The 20,200-nt window shown below is 41.1% G+C and overlaps 1 protein-coding gene across 5 annotated transcripts in view; it reads right to left on the bottom strand.

Moving 5' to 3' along the window:
* The window catches only part of PPP1R42 (protein phosphatase 1 regulatory subunit 42), a 1,899,850-nt gene that overhangs the window by 411,216 nt on the left and 1,468,434 nt on the right, over positions 1–20,200 (bottom strand). For 4 of the 5 annotated variants that reach the window (XM_044067167.1, XM_044067169.1, XM_044067165.1 and 1 more), the window contains one exon: positions 3,487–3,646. The exons of the other annotated variant lie outside the window; for it this stretch is intronic. In XM_044067167.1, coding sequence (XP_043923102.1) covers positions 3,487–3,646 — 160 coding nt within the window. The remainder of the gene's footprint in view (positions 1–3,486; positions 3,647–20,200) is intronic. 5 annotated transcript variants of the gene reach the window in all.

Here is a 20,200-nt window from a genome sequence, read left to right as displayed (position 1 = left end):
TTGAATTGTTCAAGCTTGTAACACGTACTTGGGGCTTCTCTCCCTGGGCCTCCATTGAAAATGGACTCAACGGACCATCCCGGTAATCAACAGCCAATAAATAAATAAGTTTATAGCATGACCAAATCATTCATAGTTTGAATGCTTCCTTTAGGACTTACATTAATTAAATGTCAAAACTGACCAGAAAAATAATAGCAATAAACTGCACAGTATAATACAAGGTGCCTCAGCTGCCATTTACAATAAGAATGTTTGGTAAATGCACCAGCAAATTGTCTTAAGTATCCAAATCAAACCAAAATCATAATCCCTTGTGCAAATACATCTTAAGTCAGTACATTTCCTAATTTCATGAACCACACAACATACAGACACCAGAGTAATTAATATTTATTGAAGTCAAGACGCCAGTTCTTGAATGAAGAAATAAATGCTTTCTTGCATGAAGACACGAGTCTTAACATAAAAAAATGTGTTTATAGGCTTTACTATTTATTTCTAGAGAAAAAGCCGCCACAAATGTTGCAGCTAGACCAAAAAAAATTACAATATAAATCAATAAAACTTTCGGTTCCTAAATGAATAATACAATGCATACCTGAAATCCAACTCCAATGGTACAACTAAAAGGTTCCACACACAGTATCTGTCATACAAAAAAGGTAAATAGAGAGACCACTGTCTGAAATACTGCAGCAGCAGAAGCAACACTACCAAGACCCTCTGGACTTCTGTTAACAGCAGTAGCATATATAGCACTGCTGCCGATTCCCCAGGAGTTTTAGCAACTACAAGAACCAAATGGTACAATTTTCCTCTTGGAATGAAGCGCAGACTGCAAGTTTCCCACTATCCAGCAGTGCATTGGGCTGTGACTGGACATCTGGAGCAACAGGATCTGTCTGTGAGGGAGGCTGAACAGAATTCATAATATGACCCAACAACAAAGCAGAGGACTTATCTTCCTCCTCAACAGCCATTATTTCCTACAATGGTACATCAGACAGGAGTCAGGACACATTGGTAATATGAACCAGCTGAGCAGCAGACAAAGGAGAAGCAGGATTGTCTGAATACAGAGTAACCTCAAGATCAACATCCTTCACAACAGTGGAAGCTACCATCATGGAAATCACCTAATTGAGAAGGGGTACTTTACTGAGAAATCTACAATTGTTTCACATATAAGCCCTTTTAAATCCATCTAGTTAGAGGTTCATAGGTATATACTAGGCTAACGACCACCAGGGCCTTTATATGCCTAGTCATGCAACCCAACTCAGCTGTGTCCCTATGTATCATGGGCATTTATTAGGAATGGTATGTTAGGAAGTTTCTAAAGGTTATGCGGGGGGAGTATGCTAGTTTGGATATTACTGTCTGCCTCTATCAGAGACATGGGGATCAGACTTGGGGTGAATTTCTGATTTCCCGTACATTGGTCAAGGTTACACTTAAACGGGGTTAAGGATGGACTCTGCTTCACATGAATGGGAAGCCTGTTCTACAGCATGGAGATCCTGTGTGAGTGTGACACATACCTGTCCTGCCAACATGTCTTATTTATGTTACAAGCAAAATTTAAAACCTTGGATCTAGTGGTTCTGATGCTGTTCATTTTGTGGATGTGCAAAAGATCTATCAGAGCTGGTTTCAAGGATGTCTTTATGCCAGGTATAGATCTCCCCTCAGTTAGTTGTAGGAGACCGAGTATAGTGATAGGGCTTTACAGTGATCTGTATAGGACAATGTGTTTATACCCTGGATTCTCCTGGTAAAGTACCTTTGTGGGCTTTCCAACTGCTGCATATATCTGGTCAGTTACATGCCAAAGGGGGCATTATACTCAATGATGGGTCTGATAAGAGCTGAATAAAGTGACACTATGACTTCCTTGGACCTGATGCCAATATTCATCAAAGCCAGATTACTGTCTACATATGTTGTCAGATCCCTGTCTACTGGGTCAGTTCTTAGGGGTGTTGTCTTATCGATGGAGTAATTAGCCTGGGTGACAGTTGTCCCAAAAGGCACTATGCATTTCTTGGGATTGAATTTTAATCTGTGACTTTGTCACCAGTCATTTATCTGTGTTACATCCTCTTGGAAGATGTGTGTGTCATGGGGAGGAATCTATGACGGCTCCCAATTTGCAGTCAGCTGCAAACTTAGTCAGCCAAAGGCCCTTGACTTATTCATTTGTCAACCAGCGTCTTAGTACTTAATATCATAAACATATATTCTTGATTTGAATACATATCTGTTACATACATTTGTTTCATTATCTCTTCAATACTCCTTTTATTTTCCACTCACATATTCCCTTCCATAATACCTATATAACCAAGACTAATACTTTGTTTTTTTTTTTTTACTTTCACCCTCTAACAAGTCCTGGTAATGCTCATAAACCAAACTATCTTGCGTTAGGTCCATTAATCTCAAAGAATGGACAAAATCCATATGCATACTGCATTTACAAAAAAAATGACTGTTTCTTCAAGCCTTATATAAGCACCCATATGCACATGTCCCAAACTAAAGGCTAATGAACAAATTTAGCTTAGCTGAGCCAAGCACATGCTCCTAGCCCGTATATATGTTGTACATCTATTTACGAGTAGTTGTCAGTAATGCAGCACAGACAATCTCCTTCCTCAGAGGGATGAATGAGTTGGTTTTGGCCACTCACTTCTATCTTCCTTGAGCAGTTTCTTCAGTGCTCAGGTTTATTTATTTATTTACTTATTTCAATTTGTTAATCAGGTAGATAATCTGATCCAAGGATCCCTTTCAGCCATGACCAAGGCCAATATATATATATATATATATATATATATATATATATATATATATATATATATATACATACACAAACGTTCATTTGGGCCATAGTTGAGGTTTTATCCCTTTATTCCATGGAGCTAATGTCTCTAAATTACCTTAGTACACAAATAGATAAATCACTTGACTTCAAGCACAGAACACTGTTGAAACAGGATAGCTTTTCACTGTTATACAATTTCATGTTATGAAACATAAATTATTTTAAAATCATTAAAAGGATGATACTCATATACTGAAACATAATCATAATTTTTCTAAACCTCTTTCAGGGGAGCTCTAACAAAGACTACTGAATCCTTACAGTGGCAGAGGAATTCAATTAGTGTCTTCTTGAAGCTTGGATTACACCACTCCTGACATCCAGGGAATATCTGCATGAGTAATCAGGCAAGATGGAGATTCTTTATTATTATGCAAACATCAAAGGTCAGAACCGCCTCTTAAGAGGGGCTGTAACCCAGTGTTTATTATTAAACAGTGAAATGTGAGTCATAAAACTATATAAATGAATAAATGTGGAGCCCTGAAAAAAATTTAACTTACTATCTAAAACTGTCTAAAAGTCCTCCCTTTTTTGAACTGTTCCTGCTCAGTGAAAGGTATAAAAATATTTTTCTCAGCACATATCTAAAATACCTTTTATGTTGTCTCTGTAGTACAGGCTCTCTCGTGAAGGGATCATCAACAGAGTTTAAAAAACCACGGTTCAGAACAGAGTCCACTGGCCACCTCTTGCTAGGAATACTTGGCTGGTTATATCTTATAGGCAGAAGAGTATAAATTGCTTGCAAGTCATCTAGAACACAAAATGCCATAAATGTAGAAGCTAGCGCTGAGAAAACCATGTGGCTATAAAACAAGATATTTAACACATGTGCAGAGTAATAACATCTGAAGCTTACTTACCACAATAAAGTTTATCTAATCTGTTAGGACTCATGAGTTTGAAGTGACCATAGCTAACTGATATTCTACAAAAGACTTTGTCACGGAGTAGGACAAAGAAAGCAGAAAACCTCTGATGATATTTTTGAAACACTGACTGCTTTGAAATTTCAGTTCAAAATGTTATATTAGCTGAATGCTGTCTCTTAAACTCCATTTTCTTAGTCTATAGAGAGAGGCAGCCAGTAATGTTCCCAAATGATGTCTATGCTTATGACCTATAGCCAACTTAAAAGTCTAAACATAAACAAAATTACTCAAAAGTAGAATAATATATACATGGCCAATTTCACATGGACTAAACTAACATGAAAAACAAACACACACACACACACACACACACACACACACACACACACACACACACACACACACACACACACACACACACACACACACACAAAATGTAAAAGGAATGAAAGTAAGAAACAGTTTGGATGATGGTGGAATATGTTAATTTGATCAACAACACGAAGAGACACAAAATATTGACTGACATGATGTGGAAAATTCAAAATACTGAAAATGGAAATTTGCCCTTTGCCCACTGTTGTGAAAAATTGGAGTCAGTATATATATATATATATAATAAACAGGAGGTATGGGGAATGAGTATCAAAATTTTGAGTTTTTCACATTTTATCAGTCGATATCTTCAGTTGATCAAATGCATGTATTCATAGGTTCATAGGTAGGTACTAGGCTATTGGCCCTGGAACCTATATAAGCCTAGCCAAATAGTACCCTGGCTTTCGCCACCCAAGAAAATTATTTTCCTGTGCTGTGCCCCTGTCGAGCAGAGCCACAGAAGTGATCCCTGGGGTAAATTTCCTATTTCCCATCCAATCATCAAGATTTTTCTTGAAGAGTGCTAAAGAGGAGCTTTGTTTGATACAGATAGGTAGTTTGTTCCAGAGTATGGGAAGTCTCTGGGACAGGAATCTATCCCTCTAACATGTTCTGTTTATTGAGGTGACAAAGTTTAGGTCACTACAGCGTGTAGCTCAGAGGGGTTGGGATTTCTTTAAGTGGAGCATGTCCAACAGCTCACAGTTGGACATAGCTTTGTATGTTAGGCAGAGATCGCCTCTGATTAGGCAATATGTGACAGAGTAAAGCTGGAGTTTTTTTAGGCTGCCTGCATAGGGCATCTGTTTAAGGCCAGTAATCCTCTTTGTGAGGTATTTCTGCGGCCTTTCCAGTTGTTGTAGATGTTTTATGAGGTACATACCAAAAGGGGTGTTGTACTCTATAATGAGTCTAATGAGTGACGAGTAGAGGGGAACAATGACCTCTTTTTTCCTGGATGAGAAACCTTTTGTGATGAAGGTGTGCCACGTAGAAGGATTTCCTGACTACTGTGGCGATGTGATTATCAAAGGAGAGACTACTGTCCACCTGTGTCCCAAGGTCTCTTATCACACTTCCAGTGTTAAGTAGACTACCGCCTATGTGGTAGTTCATGGGTACAGAGTTTTTACCAAAAGAGATGACAATGCACTTTTTGGCACTGAGCTTGAGGCCATGGCTTTGACACCAGGCATCTGTCTCAGTGAGGCCCTTTTGTAGGATGTCCACATCGTTAGGAGTTTTGATTATGGCTCCTAGTTTGCAGTCATCTGCGAACTTCATTAGCCAAAGACCTTCTGTGTTAGCCTGTACTTCAAAGAAGTAGATACCAAACAGGAGAGGACCCAGGACTGAACCCTGTGGTACTCCACTTGTCACTGGTCTGAAGTTGGATTTGGAGTCTGCTACTTTCACAGTGTGGGTTCTGTCAGTGAGCCATTTGGCAACCCATCTTGTGACATAGGGATTTATACCTAGTTTAGTGAGTTTATCTATATTTCCAGAGTGGGGGATGGTGTTGAAAGTCTTGGCGAGATCTAGATAGGCTATGTGAACCACCTTACCCTCATCTATGGCTTTGGTGACCGCTTCAAAGTAGTCTATCAGGTTTAGGAGACATGATCTGCCTTTTACAAACCCGAACTGGGTGGGGTCCAGAGTTTGGAGGTTACCAATGTCATTGTTTATAAGTTCCATGATGATACTGTCCATAGCCTTGCAGACCAGGCTCGTCAGGGTAAGGGGGCGGTAGTTCCCAGGGTCCGTGGTGGCTCCCCCTTTGTGGAGTGGGATAACTGTCACTGTGCGCCAATTCCTATTATTATTACTATTATTATTCTATATTATTTACTTTTATTTACCAAGTAAGTCCCACAAGGCATGATCTGATTTTAAAAGACGACCCAAGGTGTTATACATACTGAACAAGAGTAATATGGCCACAACACATTAGAAATTCCCACTTTTTTCAGTATGGTTCATGGGATCTTTTACATCTACCTGAGCTACCACCAACTCAGGCAGATGAGACCTCAGTTTTATGTCTCATCCAAATGATGGCACCTGAGGATTGCATCACTCTCCTTATGCTGTAATGCAGTTTTAATAGTTGATCATAAATCAACCCAAGCATCTGATGCAGGAACAGAGTCCACAACCTTCTAATCTTCCCAGCATCGAAGTCAGATGTACTACCTGCTGACATAGCTATGCTATGGCATTGCTTGATTTTAATCTAAACATGAAATCACACTGCCAACACAACTTTTTAAATCTCTAAAGGCATAATCAGTTTTATGAAACAATCTCAGCAACACAGATATACCTGTAAAAAGATGCAGGTGCCAACAACTAATAGAGTAATTACTCTGAATACAAAATCACATAGTTAGGATTCTGCATCAAAGTGTAGGCTATCCAGACCATATACTCTTCTTCTTTAATCTTTAGAATGCAGAGTTCTGCAAATTTCTGTTACATATCTTTCCTGTGTTTTGAGTCCTAACAGCTTCCTTAACTTCATCTTCATTTATCCGTTTTGTTGGATGTCTAGTTTCTTCATCTGTGAGCTTGAGCAAATGAATCCTCCTATATATTTCTTCATGTCTCTCTCCTTGTTCTCCACTTTTAATTCTTCTGTATATAATGTTGCACAATAAACCTGCATTACTTTTACTCTTTTAGCAGGGTTAGTCTCCATTATCTCTGTATCTGAGTCTCTGATCCTCGGCATTTTCTCTACCTTCTGCATCCATAGTTTTTGCATCAGGAGTTTAGTCATTCTGGGGTTATCAAAAAAGACGTGTTTCACTACCTTTGCTGCTTTTAATTGCTGTTTATATCCCTTCCCTTTCCTGCCTTTTCTCTTGCAAATCTTTAATTCTTTTAATAGCTTTTAGTTATTTGTCATAACTACCCTAATATTCTTCTCTCACCTTTATTGTGACCATACGTTTTATCTTTGTTTTACAACTGTCCTATATTTTAACCAATTCATCTGATTCTACATTCATTGCTTTAATATTCTCTGGCAAAATACTATGCAACCAATCCACACACAAATTTTTCTTAAAAGGTAAGAAAATGGTGTTGCTTTTTCGAAGTACTATTTTCTTTGTATTTATTTCCATTTGGACTGGAACATAATTTGACAATAAACTTGGATATGTTCTCAAATCCCTCAGTAGGACAGTGTGCTCCTTTGAAATATAACACCTATAGAATCTCGCCCACATTTGTACCGTCTTGAATAAAATGTGAATTCCCTTTTGCATCCTTGAGACTCCGTCACATTGTTCATTCTAAATATTTGCATATTGTACCCTAAAATACCTTTCTTCTTTTGGTATAGTCTTTTCTCTTGGACCCCCAGTTGCATCTACTCTATTACTTAGCATATTCCAGTCCCCTGCTACGATCAAAACACCTTTTTGAAACACTAATTTCACCAGTTATTTACCCATGCTATTCATGCTCCAAAATTATTTTTCTCTAACTTCTCACTGGCTGATCAACCCTGTAAAAGATTGCTGGGTGAGGCAGAGAATGCTTTCTGACCACTCTACCATAGGGATTCATCCTGACTTAGAGATTAGGCCACCACAGATTATTTGTTTGTTTGTTTTTTAACATCTTAAGGATTCACAATTGCTAGACATAGACACTAAAAATCAAATAGTAAAGCACTTAATTTTAGGCAAGCTAAGGAACAGGATAACATCCATCCAGTTATATATAAGCTTGTCATTCTCAAGTCCATCAAAGGTGACTTGACTAATTTGTCAGCAATTAGAAAAAAAAATAATGAAAAAAAAGGTTAAAGACAAGGAAACAGAAATAAGTAATTTAAAAAAAAGTGTTGCAACAAAAGAGGAAGTATTTTTACCAAGTTTGATAAAAAGAAAGCTTAAAGTGAAGATCTTATAAAAATGCAAGCTCTCATACTTCAAGCACATAATGTCAGCCAGATTTGTGGACTGGAAATAAGTTCTGTTGAACCTTCTGGCCAGACTCCTTAAAGTACATAATCCAAAACGTAAAAATCAACAAAATTCAAGAAGATAAGAAGACTTATTTTAGTTCAAGCAATACCCCAGATAGTTTAACTAGAGTGAATTATGATATCTGTTCTGCAGTAAACCAGGATATTTCTCCTATAAAAATTAATGACTACCCGAAAAGCTTCGGTACTTTTCTGTTAACGGGGCAACAGGCAAAATGTGCGGTCGTTGTCAACTCACTGCAGTTTATTTGTTTCTAGTTGCAATGTGGTCCTTCTTCTGACACAATTATTCATTTTCCCGCATGTCAGTAGTGCTTTTTTTATTGTGGTGTTCTATTTTCATTTTGGCTTTGTTGTCATAGTAACCGTTAAGGGGGCAGCAGGCAAAATGTGCAGTTCATCTCAACTCAGTGCGTCTTATTTGTTTCTGCTTTTAATTTTGTGTTCCTTGGCACACTGTTATGTATTTTTTCACATGTCAGTACTACTTATTTTATTCTTCTGTTCTGCTTTGAATTGGGACTTTGTTGTCACAGTGCTACTGACTTTTTCCTTGCAAGTCACTGCTGCTTAGTTTGTGGTTGTATTCTCCTTTGCATTCTGCGTTTGTTGTCGGAGTGTTACTCATTTCCTCCCAAGGCAGTGCCACTTTTACAGCCACTTTTAGAAGCATTCCCTGTTACTTCCTAAATAGGGTCAAAATGACAGACGTTGTATTGCAAAAAAATAACGCGGTGCTCCTCTTTCCCACCATGTGCTGATTTGTAATGGTCACTGTGTTAAGAACTGTAATGGTGTCAGGCAGGACTTAAAAACACAAGTGCAGCTTACTGTATAAATATGGTCGGTCATAATTTTTATAACAAGGCTGTTACAGAATCTGTATTTGAAAGTATATCTAAAGAAGGAATTGACTGCAGTTGTGAGAAAGAAGGTAATCTGTTTCCTGATGTGTTTTTCAGTTCTTACTGCTAAATATACTCCTTTTAGGGATGTAGACCAACTGGGTTGATTGATAGATAACGGCTAAAAGGTTTACTTTTGGAACTGGAGAAGTATCTGAGAAAGAATCGATCAGTGTCACTTGAGAACATGTTTTTCTAATAATGTATTTCCATTTCGGTGGTCCCAAAAGGACTTAGATTTCAGACATTCACATAAGCCGCGGTGAGTTGACAGCAACAGGGCATTTTGCCTGCTGCCCCATTAACAGAAAAGTACCAGAGCTTCAAAGGGTCCACTTTGAGTGAACAACAGAAGGACAGTTTATCTAGACATTTATTGTGCAGGAAGTGACTAGCACAACTGACAGGTTAAAGACTGGCAAAGTAATAGGTCCATATGGTTTAAATGCAATGTTCTATGAGACCTTTAAGCAAAGTTTTAGGTCCAGTACTCATGAACTCATACAAACAAATTCCACATGCAAAAATTTAATTCCAGAATAAGTCTGTACCATTTCTCCAACAAAATAGGCACAAACCCCTTTTCTGATCCAGAATTACAAACATATATCTCTTTTTAACATTTACATGAATATAGAACAATTCTAGTACGCAGATATACATCAGAAATCATATCCAACTTTCAGTCCAGTTTCATGGTACGTAGGCAGATGTGTGACAATGACATCACCTCACAACTCCTGCCATATTATAATAAACAAAGACATAACAAGGAAGCAATTCTTGCTTTTGATAGGGTGCCCATACAGTGTTTAACAACATTACTTGGGGAAAATTAACTTCTATAATTCATACATTTAGATGTCGAACTTGATCTACCAGTTAGTACAGGGGATTAAGACTATGAGCTACTAACAAGCTGCTTCCTTTTGTATAGTGTTTGATTCCTTCAGCTTGCATTTACCTGCTGTGTGACTTGTAAATAGCAAAAAACCAACAAGGACCAAGACAGCTAAAACCATAAATTTAATTGTAAAACATAAAAGATAAGCGCTTTCAGACAATTCCTTTATCAGATCAATGAACAAAGTATGTTTGACTACTTTAAAATAAAACGTAACCAATCACAGACTCGTAACTACACCACACCTTTTTCCTCTTTATCAGAGCTGGTGTTTGTAGTAAATTAACCATTTGAGTGCCTGAGCTTACGTTCTCTCAAAATGGGTTTTAAGGGAAGATATCCATTCAAAACCTGGGGGTTTATCATCTTGTAAATCTGCTATCCAACGGTCTTCCGCCACTTCTGTTCAATTGCGTATATCACCCCCTCTTTTACTTGGTTCATATAACTGCAATATCATAAAAGTAAAATTGTGTTTAAATTTGCTTAACTTGTGCTGATATAAAGCACTGGTATTTTTACCAAGTTTGATATTACTTAAGTGCTGCAGTATATGGTCTTTTAATCTTCTATTCATTTTACCTACATAAATTAAAGTACAGAATCCACATTTGGCAAGATACATCACATTGCAAGAGCAACAGCCAGCATAAAGTTTAGGTTGGTATCTCACCCCTGTAATCGGGTGTATAAACATGTTACTTTTAAATATTTCTTTGCAAGTCTTACATTGCCGGCAACACTAAGTCCTGATCCTTTCACTGACGGGCAACTTTGTATTGAGGCTAGAAGGTGTTTTGTGCAGAAGTTGCTTGAGATTTTTATTCCTTTTATACAAAAACTTAGGAAAGTTGCCCACTATCAATCTAAGTTCATCATTGTTGGCTAAAATTTTCCTGTTGTTTCTTACAATATTACAAATGCCTTTTATGTCACTGTTGAATTTCATTGGCACTCTAACATTCAGCTCCTTGCTTTCGTTGCTCACTTTTTCCAGTGCCGTGCCTTTATTATTAAACCATGTTTTACCTTTTGTTCTCCTCATCTTTTTAACATCACATACAGTGTCACTTGCTAACTGTTTATTATAACCACATTGTTTAAAGTTATCAGATAACAATTCTAACTCTCTGTGAAGTTTTGAATTATCAGTGATTAGTCTAGATGTTCTCAATGCTTGTCCTTTTGCTATATTGGAAAGCGTATGACGCGGATGCATGCTGTCAAAACTAAGCAATGTGTTCTTCCAGCATACTTTCCTATATAATGTTGTCCGCATTTGACCATTCCCATCTATAAAAACCTGAACATCCAGAAATTCCATCTTATTATCTGAATAATTCAAGGTAAAGCGTAAAAAACTGGTGGTACTTTCCAAGTATGAGACAAACTGTCGAAGTTCCACTACATCACCTTTCCAGAGAAAAAAGATGTCGTCAACAAATCTACAACAGAAAAATATCTTGTCCCTCCATAAATTCTTGGTAGTAAAAATGCGTTCTTCTTCCCATAGCCCAAGTACTATGTTTGCATTTTGGTTTCGAACTTAGATTGTTTGCTAGAAATGCACTACTTAAACTTATGCACAAGAAAGATGGGCATGGCACATCTAATATTCTGAGAAAACCCAGTTCATTTATACCTCCAGTGCACCCAGTTATGGATGTATTCTTGAATGTATGTGAAAGAGAACTTTTTGAATATATGAACTCACAACATTCACAGAATTTTTATAACCTGACGAAGGAAGACAGACAAACCCTCCATGAATTAATGGCCAACAAGGAACTCATTGTTAGACCAGCAGACAAGGGAAGTGCAGTTGTTATTCTCAATTCTGAGTGGTATATATCAAGAATGGAAGAGATGCTTTGCTCAGTTTCTACTTATGAAGTAATAACAGAAGCCATGCTAAATGATATAAAAAGACATATAAAGAATACTTTGGAAGACCTTTATGCTATGCAAATCATTACCAAGGAGTTGCATCAGTACATTCTAGTTGAACATCCAGTGATCCCTGTCATTAATGGATTACCGAAGATACATAAGGATCAACACAACCCTACACTAAGACCAATAGTGACAGTTAGTGGATGGTCTACAGAGCCAATGTCAATATGGGTAGAGAAGCAGCTGAAACCAGCTCTATGCAAAGCACCAGCTGTGCTTAAAGATACACCCCACACCCCAGTTTTTGAATGCGTTATTTGAATCTATGGGTGCAAATAATGTTACAGAAAGTTTTCTATTTGTAACCCTTGATGTCAATAACCTATTTACAGTTATTCCTAATGCCTATGGCATTCAAGCAGTTAAACAATTTCTGAGTAAACATAACATCTATGATGACAGCATGATACACAGACTGTGCCTGCGACTACAATTGTTTTTGGAAAACAACATCTTTATGTTTCAAGAGAAGATCTATTGGCAGCGGTGGGGTGTTGCTATGGGAACACCTTGTGCCAATTCTTATGGAAACATAGTACTTGGGCTATGGGAAGAAGAGAAAGAAGTTATGTACTCACCATAATGTTCCATCTGAGTAGTTGCAACCTGTGGGGTATTTGGATCCATATCGGATCCGAGCCGGCAACTTTACAAGCATCTGCTCCAAGCTCCTCCCCTTACCCATAACACACCACCATCTCCTACCTTCCCTCAGATCGAGTTTGCCACAACTCAAACCAATCAGCATCTCATACTAGAGTAAACCATCCATGCTAATCACATGAGAAGGTTTGGGGGAAGGAGGGTGGGAAGGTTGCAGAAAAATTAAGTATAACTACTCAGATGGAACGTTATGGTGAGTCCATAACTTCTTTATCTGAAGTAGTTAACTTCATTTTATCTGCAACCTGTGGTTCAGAGTCCTCAGCTACTGAAACTCCTGGGCGGCCCTCATAGAAGAATATTCCTGAGCACCACAGAGCCAAAGGAAGATCTCCCTCTGGAGACTAAATCCAACTTATAATGACAAATGAAGGTATGTGACTTAGCCCAAGTTGCTGCCACACAAATGTCATCCAATGATACCCTGGACCAGAAAGCAGCAGATGTCGCCGTAGATCTGGTAGAATGAGCTTTAACAGGACCAGGTGGAGACAAGCCTTTGTCTTTGTAAATTTGCAAAATACATAGTGTAATCCATCTAGCTAAGGAAACTTTGGAGATGGCCTTACCCAAAAAGGGTTTAGAAAAGGACACAAATAAAAGTCATACTTACGGAAGGGCTTTGTTCTGTGTAAATAAAAATGAAGTTGTCTATGAACATCTAAAAATGCAGTTTATATTCACCCTTGTTCTGAAAATTTGGGAAGAAAACGGGCAGGTTAATTGTTTGATTAATGTTTGATTCAAAAACCACTTTTGGTAAGAAAGAAGGGTCTGCACGGAGAGAAACCCTGTCCTTGTGGAAGATCAAGTAAGGGGGCATGGCAGACAAGGCTTGAAGCTCAGAAATCCTCCTAGCCGATGTAATGGCCACTAGGAAGGCTTTCCAGGATAAGAACTTCAAATCTGCTGATGCTGCAGGTTCAAAGGGGGAGCAACTACGGCCTGCAGAATCAAGGTAAGGTCCCAAGGAAGAACAGGGTTCTTAACTGAAGGACGTAAAGGAAAGATGCCTTTAAGAAAAACCTTACACAATCTAGAAGAGGCCAGGGGATTCCTGTTTTCGCTGACATGGAAATTTGAAATAGCTGTCAGTTGCACTTTCACAGTGGAAGAACTGGCCCCTTGCTGAAAAATGCTAGCTAAGAAATCCAGTACCGCAGAGACAGGAGAGCCGTAAAAGGATCCAGCTTTCTCTGAGAAGCCCAAATAGAAAATCGTTTGCATTTACTATGATAAATCTTCCTAGTGGAGGACTTATGAGCCACCACTATAATAGTTTTCACTGAAGACGAAAGACCAGGAGTCCTGGCAATCAAGGGAACTGGAGCAACCAAGCTGTCAGCTTGAGGCTGTCCAAGCTGGGCGGACAGGCACCCGAAGGATGATAAATGAGATCTGGGCAGGGATCTAGAATACAAGGAGGAGCTAGAACATGAGACCAGAGTAAGGGGAACCAAACCTGACAAGGCCAGAAAGGGGCAATGAGGATCACCTTGCACCCCAGTCGGCAAGCCTTCTGAAGTAACTTTGGAATGAGTGGTAATGGGGGATAAGCGTACAGTAGCCCGGGAGGTCAAGCATGGACTAGAGCGTCTCTGGGGGGGGGGTCCCCTGGTGAGGGAATCAAAGCGAAGAACTTGCTGCACTTCACATTTGAAGGAGATGTGAAGAGATCACAGCAAGGCTGTCTCCACGCAAGGAAGATCTCCTCCGCTATCGACTGTTTCAGAGACCACTCATATGGCATTAGAATAGCCCGACTCAATCTGTCTGCTAAAATGTTGGAGCGTCCCAGGATGTGCCTTGCAATCAGAACCCGACTGGTGGAGATCGCCCACTTCCAAACTCTCATGGTCTTGTGACACAGAAGGTAAGATCTGGTTCCTCCTTGTTTGTTGATGTACCAGACAACCGACATGTTGTCTGACTGAATTGCAATAGTCCCCAGAGGAAGAACAGTGTGGAAGGCCTGCAACGCTAAAAGCACTGCTCTCATCTCCAGAACACTGATGTGCAATCTGGTCTCTATCTGGGACCACATGCCTTGGACCATCCTCCCCAAATAATGCTCCCCCCACCTGAGCTGGGAGGTGTCCGTGGTCACTGTGGCTTGGGCTGTGGATGGAATAAATGGGCATCCCTCTGCAATCTCTGGAGACTGGACCCACCAGAGACGTGACGCCCTGCAAGCTTTGCTGATTTGAATTGGGTATTCCATGGGAAGATCTAGCCAAGACCACTCTACGGCTAGAGTCCACTGTAGAACACGCATGTGAAGACGCGCACAGGGGAGGATAGAAATTGCTGCAGCCATAGAGTCCAGGGCTCTGAGAACATCCGCCACCTTCTGTAACCTGGGGCCAAGTATTATTGATACATGAGCCCTTAGATTCTGGACCCTGTCTGGAGTTAGAAAGACTTTCAGTTAAAAGGTGCCCAGCCATGCCCCGATAAAGTCCAAGATCTGTACTGGATTCAAGAGGGACTTGGGAACATTGACCGTAATCCCTAACAGGTCTGTAAGATGAAGGAAGGAGTCTCTGGCTTGGCAAAGAAGACATTTGGTGGAAGCAGCGAGGAGCCAGTTGTCTAGGTAAGGGAATACCCAAATCCCCTGAAGCCTCAGGTGAGCCGCTACGACTGCCATTACCATGGTAAACACCCTGGAGGCTGTGATGAGACCGAAGGGTAGGGCTCGGAACTGGAAATGACTGGCTCCCAGCCGGAAGTGAAGGAATCTCCTGGAGCTTCTGTGAATCTTGATATGGCAGTAAGCGTCCTGGAGGTCTATCGAGCATATCCAGTCGCATTCTCGAAGATAAGGTAGAATGGACTGTAGGGTGACCATCCGGAATTTCTGTTTGGCAACAGCCAGGTTTAAGGTTGACAGGTCCAGAATGGGTCTGAGGTCCCCTGTCTTTTCTGGCACTAAAAAGAACCCGGAGTAAATTCCTGACCTGGACTGATCGGGGGGGGACAGGTTCGATGGCTCGTTTTAGAAGCAGCTTGGAAACCTCCAGTGCTGCCATCTCCCTTTGAGTAGGTGGAACATCTGGGAGGTTATTTGATTGGATAGGAGGGGGAACAAATGGGATGGTGTAACCTCTGGATATTATTTGAAGCACCCAGCGATCTGCAGTTATGGACTCCCATGCCGTTGGGTACAATGATCATTTTCCCCCAACTGCCTCCAGAGTAGGACAGCTGGACAACCCCTCAGGGCTGCTGTGCGGGCCTGTCCGAGAAGGGGTCCCTAGACCCAAAGTTCCTTGGACCCCCTCTGCCTCTGAGATGGCGTCTGTCATGTCCCCCTCTGCCTCTAGGGGACGAGTTGTCCTGAGAGTCCCAGGAAAACTGTGACTTCCGGAACCACATCTTCTTTTGCCCTCTCTGACTCCTGGAAAAGAATCTTTGAGGACTGGAGAAGCGGATTCCGATGGCAGACAAAATCTTCCCGTCTTTTTCACTCTGGACAAGGGTGTCACGTACTGTCTTCCCAAAAAGAGAAGAACCATCAAAGGGAGCATTCGTAAAAGACACCTTGAAGGGGTCTGCAAACTGACACAGTCTGAGCCAAGCGTGTTGCCTCATAGCTACGCCGGTCCCAGCCGCCCTAGCTGCTCCTTCCATAGCATGAGAAAGGAGGCACATGGACGTGTTTGATACTGATTTCAGAGTCAACATTTTCGCAGAGAACAGATGCTTGTCCTCCTGCGACAAAGACTCTGGGGGCGACTCAGCTAATTCTGTTACTAGATCTCGTTGCAGTCATATAATGTGTGCTAAGTAGTTCAGCGCTTGGATGGAAAATGTCGCTGAAGAATACACTCGCTTTCCAAATCGATCCACCATCCTGGACTCCTTATCCGGAGGGTGGACCAAGGAACTTTCTTGAGCCAATTCCCTCTTGGTGGCTGCTGCAACCACCATAGCATCCACAGGGGATCCCTTATACCATGCCTGTCTGTCCGATGGGTAGAGATAGAATTTTGTCCAGGTGCTTAGGTATCGGCTCTGTGGTGTCAGGCTCCTTCCATGCCCACGTGGTGATAAGATCCACTAAAGGATCTACCGGTGGGGACACCCAGGACGTAGATGGGTCCATGCCAAAAGCCTCCAGGAACACTGATTCATCTGTAGGAGGTATTGGGGCTGACCGACCTCCCCTCTGGTGGAGGATCTCCATGATGTCTCCAAAGGAGACATCCTTGGGAGGTGACCTGGGGGAACCTTCTCCTTCATCTAAATCAGTGTCTTCTGTAAGGGACTCAGGGGAGTCCAGGTGCTTCCTTTTGTACATGTGGTTACAATGAACGTCTTCACTGGGACTCTCTTTAGAGGGCTCGTGAGCCACGAGGAGTTCCTCCAGGGGAACCGCCTGGGGCTCCTCTAGCACGGGCTGTCTCTGAGACAAGCTGAAGGGAGTCGTAACCGAATCTGAGGGAGTCTGGGCGTAATCCAATTAAACAGGCTGCGGTCTCGATCTTGGGAGAGAACCCTCTCCACCATGTCGAACGCAGATGGAGAGTCTGCCGTGAGGATCGGGGCTGAGGCTAGGATAGTCAGAGCTCCAAAGGAACGGCTCAGATCTGACAAGGTCGGAGCCGAAGACACATCCATCCCCTTGGGTCTGACTCCCCATCCTCGGCCCCGAGAGTTGCTCAGATCCAAGCTGGTCAGATCCGAGGAACTCAAGGTAATCACCTGAGTCGAGATTGAAGGAACCATCGGCACCGAATCCCCAGCTCCAATGATCCTCGGATCCATAAACACCAAAACTGCAGGCCAGATCGGGGAAGGAGAAATCAGATGAAAGAATGGCATGGAGGTCCCCCCTCCAGAGGGGGAGGGGCCTGGCAAGACTCCCATCTGGATTTGGGTCTGAATAAATCTCATCATCCTGTCCATATCCATTTCAGAAAGACTCCGAGTTGAGCACGAGGAAGTGACTGACTCAGATCTGGCTGGTTGGTGGGAGGATCTGGAGGAAGGCCTCGGCTCCGTTGGCTCCGGGGAGAATCTGGGGGAGTGGAGCTGAGGAGACACAGGTCTCAAGACCTTGGAAGGCAGGCTAGGGAAGGACTCCCAATCTGGAGACCGTTCATGGGGCCTATCCCCTTTCTTCTCTCTGTCTCTCCCTCTGTCTGCATCCTTATGTTTCTTGTCTCTCCCTTTGGCATCCCCTTCAGCAGGTCTAGCAGGAGGGTGAGTCCCAGCCTGAGGGGGTGGTTGGGTGGGAGTTGTAGAAGCCGAGGCTGAAGTATCCAAAGTGGAAGCTGGAGGCACGCCTTTTGCCACCAGTTTGGCCTTTCTATCTTTCAGGGCCCTCGGGTTAAACCCTGCACAAACACTGCATTGGGCGGATAAATGAGCTACGCCTAGACAAACAACACACAGAGTGTGACCATCCACTGGTGAAAGCTTATGGCCACACTCTGTGCATTTTTTAAAAGTCGGTTTTGGCTGTTCATTCATTTCACCACAATAGCAGTCACACCAAGCAAACCCAACACACTACTGACCACCACGCACACGCTATAGGGAAGGGAAGGGCCTACACAACAACTACCTCACAAAACTATAAATTATAAACTTTTTTTTTGTAACAACCAACAAACAAGCGTTAAGGGGAGGAAAAAGTAACTAACTGAGAAACTCTCTCAACACAAAAAAAAACCCAAAAAGCACTTACAATAACCCTAAGGCTCTGAGCTATGGAGATCACAATGCTGATGCACGAAGCAGCAAACGAGATCTGAGGGAAGGTAGGAGATGGTGGTGTGTTATGGGTAAGGGGGAGGAGCTTGGAGCTCAGAGCAGATGTTTGTAAAGTTGCCGGCTCTGATCCGATATGGATCCGAATACCCCACAGGTTGCAGATAAAATGAAGTTAACTACTTCAGATCACATTTTTACTACTAAGAATTTATGGAGAGACAATATATTTTTCTATAGTAGGTTTGTTGATGACATGTTTTTTCTCTGGAAAGGTGATGCAATGGAACTTCGACAGTTTGTCTCATACTTGGAAAGTACCACCAGTTTTTTACGCTTTACCTTGAATTATTCAGATAATAAGATGGAGTTTCTGGATGTTCAGATTTTTATAGATGAGAATGGTCAAATGGGGACTACATTATATAGGAAATTATCTGGAAGAACACATTGCTTAGTTTTGACAGCATGCATCCACGACATACGTTCTCCAATATAGTAACAGGACAAGTATTGAGAACATCCAGACTAATGACTGATGATTCAAAACTTCACAGTCAGTTAGAGTTGTTATCTGATAAGTTTAAACAATGTGGTTATAATAAACAGTAAGTGACATTGTATGTGATGTTAAAAAGATGATGAGAATAAAAGGTAAAGCATGGTTTAGTAATAAAAGGCATGGCACTGGAAAAAGTGAGCAATGAAAGCAAGGAGCTGAATGTTAGAGTGCCAATGAAATTCAACAGTGACATAATAGGCATTTGAAATATTGTGAGAAACACCTGGAAAATCTTAGCCAACAATGATGAGCTTAGATCGATAGTGGGCAACTTTCCTAGGTTTTTGTGTTTTGGGATGGTGCAGTGGTGCAGCGGTAGCATTGTCACCTCACAGCAAGAGGTTCTCCGGTTCGATTCTCAGCTGGGGTGCCTTCTGTGCGGAGTCTGCATGTCCTTCCTGCATTTGTGTGGGTTTCCTCCGGGTGCTCCTGTTTCCTCCCACGTTACAAAGACATGCGTCTGGAGAGTTTTTCCCTGGGCCTCCACTGAAAATTGGCTTTATTCCAAGTCAGACTTTTCTGGTTAACAAACATTAAATAAATAAATAAATAGAATAAAAATCTCAAGCAACGTCTGCACAAAACAACTACTAACCTCTATACAAAGTTGCCTGTCAGTGAAAGGATCAGGACTTATTGTTGTCAGCGATATAAGGCTTGCAAAGAAATATCCAAAAGTAACATGTTTATACACCCGATTTCAGGGGTGAGATACCAACCTAAACTTTATGCTGACTGTTGCTCTTGTAATGTGATATATCTTGCCAAATGTAGATCTTTTACTTTGTTTTATGTAGGTAAAATGAATAGAAGATTAAAGACTGCATACTGCAGCACCTAAGTGATATCAGACTTGGTAAAAATACCAGTGCTATATATCAACACAAGTTAAGCAAACTTGAGCACAATTTTACTTTTATGGTATTGCAATTATGTGAATCAAGTAAAAGAGGGGGTGATATACACAATCGAACAGAAGTGGCGGAAGCCTGTTGGATATCAGATTTACAAGCTGATAAACCCCCGAGTTTGAATGAATATCTTCCCTTAAAACCCATTTTGAGAGAACGTAAGCGCAGACATTGAAATGGTTAATTTACTACAAGCAAGACCACTGACAAAGAGGAAAGAGGTGTGGTGCAGTTACGAATCTGTGACTGGTCAAGTGTTATTTTAAAGTAGTCAAACATACTTTGTTCATTGATCTGATGAAGGAATTGCCTGAAAGGGCTTATCTTTTATGTTTTACAATTACATTTATGGTTTTTGCTGTCTTGGTTCTTGTTGGATTTTTGCTGTTTACATGTGTGACTTGTTTAAACCAAGGTGAACGTTTACCCTTTGTTTAC

The sequence above is a fragment of the Protopterus annectens genome, chromosome 3.part1 (genome assembly GCF_019279795.1).
Source record: "Protopterus annectens isolate FY-2018-M chromosome 3.part1, PAN1.0, whole genome shotgun sequence".
NCBI classification, from domain to species: Eukaryota; Metazoa; Chordata; order Ceratodontiformes; family Protopteridae; genus Protopterus; species Protopterus annectens.
This window is presented reverse-complemented; position numbering and strand designations above follow the sequence as displayed.